This window comes from Bubalus kerabau, chromosome 19 (genome assembly GCF_029407905.1).
Source record: "Bubalus kerabau isolate K-KA32 ecotype Philippines breed swamp buffalo chromosome 19, PCC_UOA_SB_1v2, whole genome shotgun sequence".
NCBI lineage: Eukaryota > Metazoa > Chordata > Mammalia > Artiodactyla > Bovidae > Bubalus > Bubalus kerabau.
The window spans coordinates 42,385,062-42,398,732 of NC_073642.1; the positions used below are offsets into that span (position 1 = coordinate 42,385,062).

Below are 13,671 nucleotides of genomic sequence, written 5' to 3' on the forward strand. Positions count from 1 at the left end.
AGTTACTAGAACTAATCAATGACTATAGTAAAGTTGCAGGATATAAAATCAACACACAGAAATCACTTGCATTCCTATACACTAATAATGAGAAAACAGAAAGAGAAATTAAGGAAACAATTCCATTCACCATTGCAACGGAAAGAATAAAATACTTAGGAATATATCTACCTAAAGAAACTAAAGACCTATATATAGAAAACTATAAAACACTGGTGAAAGAAATCAAAGAGGACACTAATAGATGGAGAAATATACCATGTTCATGGACTGGAAGAATCAATATAGTGAAAATGAGTATACTACCCAAAGCAATTTATAGATTCAATGCAATCCCTATCAAGCTACCAACGGTATTCTTCACAGAGCTAGAACAAATAATTTCCCAATCTGTATGGAAATACAAAAAACCTCGAATAGCCAAAGCTATCTTGAGAAAGAAGAATGGAACTGGAGGAATCAACCTACCTGACTTCAGGCTCTACTACAAAGCCACAGTTATCAAGACAGTATGGTACTGGCACAAAGACAGAAATATAGATCAATGGAACAAAATAGAAAGCCCAGAGATAAATCCACGCACATATGGACACCTTATCTTTGACAGGCTTATGAATTTAAAACCTAAAACATCATTATTAGACCATATCCTAGTCACCTGTTATAATGAAACAGTGTCATGTTCAAAGTACTAAAAATACTTAAGATTAGAGCTTGAGAATTTTGTTATATTGTAATAAAATCTGACCTGTACTATTTTCTTGCCCACATACATAGGCCAAAGACCCTAAATGAGACTACCAGAGCCCAAACTTTTTTATCCATCTTTTATTCCCATATTCTGACACGGATCACAAGAAAACATTCTGACTCTTCAGGAAGATAGAGATGACCACTGTTTAGTAATACTGAATTTGTATTCCTAAGTAGTATCAATTATATAATTATTAGTTCATATTAATATAATTAATAAAATTAGCTGGTGCTGAAGCTGAAGCTCCAATACTTTGGCCACCTGATGTAAAGAACTGCCTCATTGGAAAAGACCCTGATGCTGGGAAAGACTGAAGGCAGGAGGAGAAGGGGATGATGAAGGATGAGATGGTTGGATGGCATCACCGACTCAATGGACATGAGTCTGAGCAAGTTCCAGGAGTTGGTAATGGATAGGGAAGCCTGGCATGCTGCAGTCCATGGGGTCACAAAGAGTTGGACACGACTGAGAGACTGAACTGAACTGATTAGTTCAGAACAAAGTTAGATAATAAAATGTTTGAGTCTGGATGAAATGAAAACATACAAGTAATTAAGTAAACAGGAAAGACATAAATATTGAAAATGCTGATTTACCTTTCTTATACATTCAGAGAGGGTGTATAATGGGGAAAATTTTTACTACTGAGAGCTATAACTATCCTTTTCCTTTCTCTCCATCAATTTACACTGTACATTACTTTATAGCATTTTTAGCACTGTTCTCTGCATGCCAGACTCACCTAAGGAGTTTAAAAAATTTTAATGTCCAATGTGGTATGCATACCATTACTATTAAATCAGAACCTACATTTTAAAACATTTTAAAAAATGATCCAAATGACTGCAATGTACAGTCAAGGTACTTAATTCAAATGAATTAAGTAATTCATTCTTTCTAATTAGGTGCAAAATATATTGGAAAGTAACCATAAATAATACATGTATAAGATCAATAATAATTTCTTCTCTGTATAAAATATCTTGATATTCCAGAGCTTTCAACATTTTAGTGCTTTAAAATTATCAATGCAAAGTTTTCTTAATTTTAGAATCCTATAGTCAAAATAATCAATGATTTAAAGATAATTTAAATCCTAAGTACATAAATAAAGTACTAAAAACCTATTTCTAATTTCAGGACAACCTCATGTTATGAGTTTCTTTTAAACTGTTTTAACACAAAGATAACCACTACAACAAAACACTTGAAAACATTCACTTGTTGAATACAGGTACTTGAAGACCTTTCTTTTGTAGAGATGCAACTCTATGGCCCAGAGAAGGGTCTGCCTTGTAAACAAGTAACATCTCTGGATAACAGGAAACTAGAAGCTCAACTTTGCTGCCTGATTCTCTGTGGTGCTCAAGTGCATCCACTGGAGATTGCTAATAGTTGCTAAATGCAGGATCCTGCCAGACCACTTCCTTTAAAACTCTCCAAACTAGGGCCTACTATTTTTATTCAGTTAAGACTTCAAAGAGAATATGCTTTGCTTTACCAGGTTGTAACATTTTCATTAAGACAAACAAGACCTCTCCTCCCCTGAATATTCATTCTATATGTTATTTTTATCCAGGTGGGATAAAAAGAAATGTGGCACATTTTAAAGTTCATTAAACTGTAAAAAACAGAAATAAGAAACTATTTCCTTGAAACTGTAACTATTTCCTTGAAACTGTAACTGGGCAATAAATCTGGGTAAAATCAAAAAGAAAATCACCTTCTCTAGATGATTAATAAAACCAATGTTTTAAAAGGAAAGCTTGTAATAAAACTTGTAAATAAAGCTTGTAATAAAAAGTGAGCAATAAAACCAATGTTTTATAAGGAAAGCTTGTAATAAGTATGCTTTTTCCCCCACTTTTTATCTGAGACTTATCAAAGAGTTTAACAGAGTCTTTCAAGAACATGCTTAATTTAAATCTTTTGCTCATAAGGCTGCAGTTATTGCTGTATTAATCCAAATTAAGTATTTGAAATTAATTGTATGTACTATATAATAATACAGTTACAGACTAGTTCAAATCTTCTCTCCATCAGTAATTCTTTAAAAATTCCAGACCACTGTGATTTTCCTCTCATCTTTTAGTGCTACAGCATTCATTTATAATTCAGTCACATATTATCTAAGTATAACCATAACTTTATAGTTACAGTATACAGTGAACCATAGGTTACAAATTTCAAATAATCTTTTGAAATTAATCTCAAAATATATATGGAATTTAGAAAGATGGTAAAAATAACCCTGTGTACGAGACAGCAAAAGAGACACTGATGTATAGATCAGTCTTATGGACTCTGCGGGAGAGGGTGGGGAGATTTGGGAGAATGGCATTGAAACATGTATAATATCATGTATGAAACGAGTCGCCAGTCCAGGTTCAATGCACGATACTAGATGCTCGGGGCTGGTGCTCTGGGACGACCCAGGGGGAGGGTGTGGGGAGGCGGGAGGGAGGGGGGTTCAGGATGGGGGGCACGAATGTATCTGTGGCGGATTCATTTCGATGTTTGGCGGAGCTAATACAATATTGTAAAGTTTAAAAATAAAATTTTTTTTAAAAAATGCATATACCATATGATACTGAGTAAGTACTATTATAAGTTAAAATAGAACAACATGAAGTTATTAAAAATCAACATAAATGTTATTTGTTTTCTATCCACTGAAAGTAGACTATCCAAAAGCCTGTTTCAGAAATGTGTTGCTGCTGCTGCTGCTAAGTCGCTTCAGTTGTGTCCGACTCTTTGTGACCCCATAGATGGCAGCCCATCAGGCTCCCTCATCCCTGGGATTCTCCAGGCAAGAACACTGGAGTGGGTTGCCATTTCCTTCTCCAATGCATGAAAATGAAAAGTGAAAGGGAAGTCGCTCAGTCCTGTCTGACTCTTAGCGACCCCATGGACTGCAGCCCACCAGGCTCCTCCGTCCATGGGATTTTCCAGGCAAGAGTACTGGAGTGGGGTGTCATTGCCTTCTCTGAATGTGTTGCTGACAAGACTCAAATATTTCTGCGATTCTTCATCAAAGAGACCAAGGTAAATCCCTTACCTAATTGGTATTCTCTGGAAGACATAACTGATAAAATTATATAAAAGCTATGATCTATCATTGTTGCTGGTCTAGCATAAAAGAAACAAAGACACTGAACATGAGTGAATGAAGATAGTTAATATTTTGCAAACTGTTAACCAGCACAGCCTATGGGAGAGATTCAGTTCCCATTCAGTATCTCAGATAAAAACAGAATTTCCTGGATACTAGACATGAGTAGTGGGTTTTGATCCCCAAGAAAGATATTACCCTGTTACCCTCAATGAGAAATCATTAGCAGTCTTTATAATTTTTAAAAACCAAAGTTCAAGTGAAGTGAATCCACCAAATTGAAGACTAATCTATTTTAATCTAATTTTTGAAATCCACTAAACTGAAGATACAGTATGAGATCCCGTCTATTCAGACAACCAGTGTTTCCCTTTGCAACACTGGCTCATAAATCACTGTTTTTTTGTCACTGAGTTTTACATTCGTATTTTCAGCTAGATGAGAAGTTAATGCGGGAAAAGCATTGCATCCACCATAGTGCCTAGCAGTTTTCAGTTTAATCTAATCACTGACTTCATTACTTCTTATTAAATATTTAGCCAACTGAATAATTAAACAAGAGCCTTTAATCTCAACCTTCACCTGTCATCTATAAGAAGTCTTTTATATTAATGAGAACTTCTGACAACTTCCTTTTTACCAGTCTATTACGCATTCACTGAACAAATTACCAAACCTGAAACACATTTCAGGATAACTGAACCTCTGCAGATGGTTTACCTTTGAGCTTCTCCCACATGAGCGCATACAACTCCAAACAGCTTGACTGCAGAGCTAGTAACTGACAGCATTGGAGGTAAGGGCTTAGGCACCGAATCTCCCTCTACATCTTTCTCGTAAATAGAGTAAGGGTCGTACTCGAGACTTCCACAAGCAATACCACTACCAAGCAGGAGCTAAAAGAAAAAAAAATTGCATATAGGGTTTTAAAACGACTATTCCGGACTTCCTTGTGGTCCAGTGGTTGGCACTCTGTGCCCTGGTTGGGTAAGGAGGATCCCACTTGCCGTGCAGTGCGGCCAATTTAAATAAAACAACAAAAAAAACAAATTAAACCACAGTTCATAGGTTGACTCAATCCAAGAGTTATTGAAAAATGACCATACCTGTTCTTCAATAAATCTATGGTCAGTCTCTTGTAGCAAAGGACTTAATATTAGAAGATCATCTTGATGACAGAGGGGTGGGAGTAAAAATGCAGATGCGGCCACCTGTATATCAGGGGCGGTCAGGTCAGCAGCCAGCTCTCTGAGGATAGCACTGAGGTTTCCTGTTGAGTCACAGAAAAAGAGCAATTAGCAATTTAGCAATAGCAGTTAACAGGTCTGAGAACGGGGTTTAAAGAGCCCAGGGTGAACGTTAATCTACATTATCAGCTAACTTTAATCTATCACAGCTTCTTTAATCTGTTCTCCTCCCTGAGAAATGCCCTACCGATGATAAGCTCAACTATGTGTTGCTTACCACAAGGATAAGAACAAACATCTCAAAGTATGTGTGTATGTATATTTTAAGCACTAAATAAATACTACTACCATCATTTTAAATAAAATGACATGGAGCATAAAAACAAAGAAAAAAGAGTAACAAAGGCAGACAAAGCAGGCATAATATTGGTAGTATGGCAGCCTAACTCCCCACCACCCCAGCAAATGACTGTCACTCATCCTAACCAGCGAGATCAATCTCGGTTCACCTATACTCTCAGTTGACTATGTCATCACCCTCCATACCATTTTGGAGCAATCCCTGGAAAGCATATCACTTGCATCTATAAATATTTCACTGTGTATCACTAGAGGTAAGGATGTTTTAAACAATTTCACTATCATAATTTGATGTTTTAGTAATTACTAAACAGGGACTTCTCTGTGGACAATCCTCCCTTGAAGAAGATATAAGACTCAAGACACACACACGTTAACTAAAAAATGAAGGTAGGAAATACTAAGCTTCATAGAGGATGAAAAACAAGTATAGCTATGTTTAGAGAAAGGAGAGATTATACACAGGAATTGGGGACAGTGGACAGGGATCAATAAAAGCTTAATGAAGCAAGTAAAAGTGTGTTAGTTTAGTTACCAGTATGTGATACTCAAGAAAATAATTCTATTGGTGGCATAACATGCAAGCTATGTTTGGTACTACAGCTAAATGCGAAAACAGTGGTATATCTCCATTTCTCACTTCAAGTAACTGCTGGCCGCTTAACTGTCCCTGAACAAAGTACTTAAAGATGATTCAGTTTTAAAATGCAAATATGCTTCTCCTGTAGCAATACACCACTTTCTGATGCTAATGAGGAGCAATTTTCAGTGTGGAGAAAATTAAAATACTTGAATGCAGATCCATAATGAAACTAAGATAGGAAATAAATATTAGGAACCCAAGTTTTGTTCCATAAACTTAAGAAAATTAAGCAACTATTGTGACAAAATTCTGCTTTTGTTGGACAACCATGATGAAAAGTTATATAAATTCTTTTTTTTTCCAGCCATGCCAAGTGGTTTGTGGGATCTCAGTTCCCTGACCAGGGACAGAAGCCGGGCCGCAGAAAAGCCTGAAATCCTAACTAGTAGGCCACCAGGGAACTCCCCAAAAGAAACAGATTTGAAGTAATGATTAACTTAATTTGGTTAGTTGAAAATTAAAAAAAAAAAAAAAAAAAAAAAGATGCTCCCATTAGAGACCATTTTCAACTTTCACCTCTTACAACAAGCATATTAAATTATTCAGTAGTAGTAGCAATACATTTTCTTAAAACTGTATTTGAAATTTACAAGAAATTTACAAGAAAGGATACCAAATGCAGTATTCAAGTATTCTGAAGTCATCTTGAGCTCAATAAAAGCAAAACCTACATTATAAACTTTATAAGATAAATATACCTTGGTATACCATTCAAGATTAAAGTGCTATCTGGACAGAGTTAAGAATGGAATAATGGAAGGCAATGTGTACAATAGATATGCACTCTAGAAGGAAAACAGGGAATGGTCAATTTTCTAATTGACTTGCATTATATATTCTGTAGAAAACCCTGGAGTAGAACCAAGACTAATCTTTGGGACTCATTCTCTCTCACACATTGAAAATAGGGACATTTTTCTCAGAAGAGAGAAGATAGCAAGACATGAAACATTTTCTTTTTTAATGTATTTTATTTACTATAAATTGACTGATGATTTCGAATTGTGGTGCTAGAGGAGACCATGAGAGACCCTTGGACTGCAAGGAGATCAAACCAATCAATCCTAAAGGAAATCAACCCTGAATATTCATTGGAAGAACTGATGCTGAAGCTCCAATATTTTGGCAACCTGATGCAAAGGGCTGACTCACTGGAAAAGACCCTGATGCTGGGAAAGACTGAAGGCAAAAGGAGAAGGGGGCAGTACAGGATGAGATGGTTAGATAGCATCACTAACTCAATGAACATGAACTTGAGCAAACTTTGAGAGATAGTGAAGGACAGGGAAGCCTGGTGTGCTACAATCCATGGGGTCCCAGAGACTCAGACACAACTTAGCCACTGAACAACAGTGTTTACTATAAAATGGCAAACATATGCGTTAAGACTGAACTCCCAAAACCTCCTGAACACAAAGCACGAAGTAACTGCCATATAATCCATTTGCTCAGGCACTGTATTAATCACAAATAGTAAAACATTCAGGTGTAAGGCACTTACCTTCATAGGTTTCAGGAGATAATAAAATCAATAATTCATAAAGCCTTTGTCTATAAACTACTGATGGTGTTTTCAAAGGACTTCCATAGGTTTTTAGTATTGAAGAGAGCCTTAAAGTAAAAGGAAAAGTATATGTTAAGTGTTTAAGTTATATAACAATGTATAAATATTCAACATATTGACATATAAAGATAAAATACGTATTATATATAAGTAATCATTAATGCTTTTATTTACTAAAATTATTTTAAAAATTTTTTACTGTGGACCATTTTTGAAGTCTTTATTGAATCTGTTACAATACTGTTTGTGTTCTATCTGTTGCTTTTTGGCTGCAAGGCATGTGGGATTTAAGCTCCCAGAACAAGGATCAAACCCACACCCCCTGCACTGGAATGTGAGCTCTTAAGCAGTGAACCACCTGGGAAGTCCATATTTATTATTTTTTATAATGCGTGACTTGAAGTTAAAAGAGGAATTACAAATGTCAGATACAAAAATCATTTAGCTATTTTTTCTATCATACCTCATAAAACTATATATATCTAAGGTTGTTACTATTTTGTCTATTGGCTGAAACTCTTACTAAACCCCCACATTTACAACACTGCATTTGTGAAAACTAAATTGTTATGCAGGAAAGGAACAGGCCAAAGAAACAGGAGACGCAAATATCTAGGAAAAAATCCAAGTGTTAGAAAACTTCATCTGGAATGCACTCACCAAATAACAATGAATCATCAAAATACACAGAATCATGAAACAAATTCACTTTTGAGAAAGCAAAAGCGGAGCCAATGTTTCCCCCAAAGCTCCAGTCATAAAAGCTCTTATCACCTCTTTTCACTCTCTTTCATTCACTTTCATGTACTCTTCTTTTAATCTTTTATTCATTCTCACTACTGGTATTAACATCACTTTATTGATGTTCACTCGTCTAATATTTATTAAAGGATTACTACACTTTGCCTTGTGATCAAATGGAGTGAAGCTTTCATCTCCTGTAGCAATACAGAAATTCAGTGGAATTACTTTTGCTGTGCCACTGGAATAAATTTACTATGCTGTTTTGGCATGTGGTTTCCAGGTATTCTAAGAAATCCTGGTAATGCTTATTCATGTGTGTTTGCTAGAAACATACTGCATGCTGTTTCTTGTTTCTAAAAGAAAAAAAGAATTATATATATATTTTTTTCTTTTTTGAGAGAGAGACAGAGAGACTGATTGGTAATCTACTTCTTTAATAAAAAAATATTTATTTATTTATTGGCTGTGCAGGATCTTCGCTGCTGCTTGGGCTGCAAGAGAAATCTACTTGCAGGACGTGGGCTTCTCACTGTGGTGGCTTCTCTTGTTGCAAAGCATGTGGCTCCAAGGCATGTGGGATTCAGCAGTTTTAGCTGCCAAGCTCTAGGGCACAGGCTCAATAATTGTGGCACATGGGCTCAGTAACTCTGCAGCATTTGGGAATCTTCCCAGATGAGGGAGGGAACCCGAGTCCCCTGCATTGGCAGGGGGACCCTTTACCAGTGAGCCATGAGGGAAGTGTAAATAATTATTTTTGACTTGTCATTTTATTGAAAAAAAAAAAAAAAAAAAAAGAAGAAAGTTGGTTCTATTTATTATCTCTTACCTTAGAAAACAACATTTATAAAACCTGGGGAGAATTTTTTAGTTATGGAACTTAAAAACAAATCCACTGTATTTTTGTATTCCTCTAAAACAAGATGGGATTACGGCTGATTACATGAAAAATATTTAAATTGTATTGGCAAGACATTAAAATATTACAATTCTTAAAAATTCTGCAATATTCAGTTGGTCTAAATACAATAGAATTTAGTTCAGAGGGTTATTTGCATGTGTGTCCATTTAAAGAAAATAAGATGAATACAAAAAAGTAAGAACTTATTCCGAAGGGTTTCTACTACTGTAGTACGGCAGATTAGAATCTCTTAAGGGCCTTCTAATATAAATACACTTTAGATTTTGGATAAAAGATAATTTCCATTGCTAGACTTGAAGAAAGACTTTTCCAAGGCCAAGCCCACACTACCCCCAAAAATAAATGATCATAACATGCTTGAAATAAAAAATGAGCTAAAATCAGAGTGGGAACACCAGTATCAACACAAGAACCTGCAACTGAGCTTGTGCCCATGCACTGCAGGGATGATAAATGAGATCTCTTAAAGACAGTTTATCCCACAGAAATCTCAAAGAAAGGCAATGCCAAAGAATGCTCAAACTACCGCACAATTGTACTCATCTCACAGGCTTGTCAAGTAATGCTCAAAATTCTCCAAGCCAGGCTTCAGCAACACGTGAACTTTGAACTTCCAGATGTTCAAGCTGGTTTTACAAAAGGCAGAGGAAGCAGAGATCAAATTGCCAACATCCGCTGGATCATGGATAAAGCAAGAGAGTTCCAGAAAAACATCTATCTCTGCTTTATTAACTACGCCAAGTCTTTGACTGTGTGGATCACAATAAACTGTGGAGAATTCTGAAAGAGATGGGAGTATCAGACCACCTGACCTGCCTCTTGAGAAATATGTATGCAGGTCAGGAAGCAACAGTTAGAACTGCACAGGGAACAACAGACTGGCTCCAAATAGGAAAAGGAGTACGTCAAGGCTGTATATTGTCACCCTGCTTATTTAACTTCTATGCAGAGTACATCATGAGAAACGCTGGGCTGGAAGAAGCACAAGCTGGAATCAAGATTCCTGGGAGAAATATCAATAACCTCAGATATGCAGATGACACCACCTTATGGCAGAAAGTGAAGAAGAACTAAAGAGCCTCTTGATGAAAGTGAAAGAGCAGAGTGAAAAAGTTGGCTTAAAGCTCAACATTCAGAAAACTAAGATCATGGCATCCGGTCCCATCACTTCATGGCAAATAGATGGGGAAACAGTGTCAGACTTTATTTTTCTGGGCTCTAAAATCACTGCAGATGGTGACTGCAGCCATGAAATTAAAAGACGCTTACTCCTTGGAAGGAAAGTTATGACCAACCTAGATAGCATATTCAAAAGCAGAGACATTGCTTTGTCCAAAGAGGTCCATCTAGTCAAGGCTATGGTTTTTCCAGTAGTCGTGTATGGATGTGAGAGTTGGACTATAAAGAAAGCTGAGCACCAAAGAATTGATGCTTTTGAACTGTGGTGTTGGAGAACACTCGTGAGAGTCCCTTGGACAGCAGGAGATCCAACCAGTCCATCCTAAAGGAGATCAGTCCTAAGTGTTCATTGGAAGGAGTGATATTGAAACTGAAACTCCCATACTTTGGACACCTGATGTGAAGAGCTGACTCATTTGAAAAGACCCTGATTCTGGGAAATATTAAAGGGAGGAGGAGAAAGGGGATGACAAAGGATGAGATGGTTGAATGGCATCATCCACTTAATGGACTTGAGTTTGGGTAAACTCCTGGAGTTGGTGATGGACAGGGAGGCCTGGTGTGCTGGGGTCCATGGGGTCACAAAGAGTTGGACATGACTGAGCAACTGAACTGAACTGAACTGAAAGACAGTTTAAATAGTCCCTGGTCCTGACAGAGGCAAAGGTTTACTGAATTAAACACAGTTGATGGCAGAATTAGTTAACTGTAAGAAGCTGAGGAAGAAATCACAGAAAGCAGCAGAAAGAAAAAAATATTAGAATAGACATGGTTTCCCAGATAGTGCTAATGGTAAAGAACCCGCCTCCCAATTCAGGAGGTATAAGAGACATGGATTCAATCCCTGGGTTGGAAGATTCCTTGGAGGAGGACATGGCAACCCACTCCAGTATTCTTGCCTGCAGAATCCCAGGGACAGAGGAGCCTGGTGGGCTATAGTCCAGTGAGTTGCAAAGAGTCAAATGTGACTGCAGCAACTTAGCACAACACACACAAGAGACATGGAAGACAAAACAAAAACACTGAAAATTTGTCTAACCAAAGCCCCAGAAGGAAAGTTTAACAAGGAAGGAAAACAGGCAATATTCGAAGAAATAATGGCCTTTTTTCCAGGACAACTGAAATATATGAATCCAACAAAATATACACCACATTGGATAAAGAAATGTACACATCCTTTTAACTAGGAACAATGCAATTATGTTAACAATCTAACGAAATTGTAATCTAGAAACTGCTCCATACATTTAGAAATTTTAAAACATATTTTTAAACAACTCCAAAGAAATTATAATGAAATTGAAAAATATATAAAATTGGAAAAAAATGGAAATAGTGTATGTTAATACTTTTAGGATTGAGCAACTGGATCCTTACAGGGAAATTTATGACCTTAGCTTATATTAAAAGAATTATAAGAAATTCAACAAGCTAGGCTTTCAAATTAAGGTGTTAGAAAAAGAATTTAAGAATAGGAGTAATGACAAGTGATAATTAATGAAATAGGAAACAAGTTCAACATAAGCAAAGTTACTTTTTGTATAAATGAATTAAAAAAACCTTCTCATGAGATGAGTCAGGAAAAACAGAATAGAAGGCATAATGAAAACTTATCAGAAATTGATAAAGGGAAATGACAGATACAACAGAGATTAAAAAAATAAGAGAATACTAAGAATAACTTCATGCCAAAAAATTTGAAGATGAAGATGCAATGGGAAAATTCCTGGAAAAATTTAACAAACAAGCAAAACAGAACCCCAAGCCAGATCTCAAATATTTAAAGCAATTAAGGAAATAAACTATGTAGTTTAAAATAATTCCCACAAATCAAACAGCAGGTCCAGACTGTTTTACAGAGGGTTTCATGTGACACACCATTTCAATCTTCTAAAAGCTCCTTGTTATAAAACATTCACCTACTTCATTCCATGAAGCTAGTATAACATCAATGAAAACCTGAGGGTTGCAGCACAAGAAAGAAAATTATAGGGCAGTCTCACTGATAAATATATGTGAAGAATCCCAGACATAAAAAACCAAATCTGTAAGTAACTATTTCCAAGCTCAGTTTATCTCAAGAATGCAACCTAGTAAAAAATTAGTAAAATTTGTTACATTAAAATTATCAGATTAAACCACTTTATAAAAATCAAAACCGGACTCTCCTAGTGGTCCAGCGGTTAAGAGAAGCTGCCTGCCAAAGCTGGAGATGTGAGTTTGATCCCTGGTCCAGGCAGATTCCAAATGACACAGGGCAATTAAGCCAACATACCATAAACACTGAAGCCCATTTTCCACAACAAGAGAAGCCACCACAATGAGAAGCTCATGTACCGCAATTAGAGAGCAGGCCCCCATTTGCTACAACTAGAGAAAGCATGCAGCAACAAAGACCCAGTGAAGCCATAAATAAATAAATGAAATGAAAAAAAAAAGCAAAACCCAATGAAGCCCACTGGCCACAACTACTGAGCCTGTGTGAGAGCTTGTGAGCCCCAAGTACTGAGCCTGTGCACCCACAGCCTGTGCTTCGCACAGAGTAGCCCCTGCTCACCACAACTAGGGAAAGCCAGTGTGCGGCAATAAAGACCCAATGCAATCAAAAAGAAATAAAAGAAATAATAAAATAAAAAGCCTGTCACAAACATTATTCTTATTCGTGAAACATGAGACACATTCACTTTAATAAGCCACTTCTATTCAGTTTTAAATTGTAATCAAGTCATCTTGTTACCACATAGGGGAGAGACAGAACCCAAAGAAATATATGAATAAATATCATAAAGGGAGAAATCCTAAAGAATCTACAAACAAATGCTTGATATAGGAAAGTTTAGCAAGGTGGCTGGACATAAGGTCAATTATATTTTTTAATACACTAGCAATAAAGAGATTATAGAGACACACACATACTCCCACATACTTATTTAATAACTGCAAAGAAAAATAGGAAGTAACTAGCTAGGAATAAATTTTTTTAAAGACATGTAAGACTTTCACATAGAAAAATTTTACACTTTGTAACAACCTCAACAATAGAAGAGGTATTATGTTTATGCATATTATAAAAATGTCAATCATCTTCAAGTTTATCTATAGATTAAATTTAACTCCAATTAAAATTTCAACAGGAGATAATCAAAACTGCGAAAAGGCCAATCTATGCCTAAAGATGAAAAAGGCCAAAAAGTTTGCCCTAACAGACA

General features: G+C 36.2%; 1 protein-coding gene across 8 annotated transcripts in view; it reads right to left on the reverse strand.

Annotated features, from left to right (window-relative positions):
- Positions 1 to 13,671, reverse strand: part of HEATR5A (HEAT repeat containing 5A) — a 105,278-nt gene that overhangs the window by 50,590 nt on the left and 41,017 nt on the right. For all 8 annotated transcript variants that reach the window (XM_055556093.1, XM_055556090.1, XM_055556096.1 and 5 more), the window contains 3 exons: positions 7,558 to 7,667; positions 4,973 to 5,136; positions 4,587 to 4,762 (listed from right to left, as the gene is read on the reverse strand). In XM_055556093.1, coding sequence (XP_055412068.1) covers positions 4,587 to 4,762; positions 4,973 to 5,136; positions 7,558 to 7,667 — 450 coding nt within the window. The remainder of the gene's footprint in view (positions 1 to 4,586; positions 4,763 to 4,972; positions 5,137 to 7,557; positions 7,668 to 13,671) is intronic.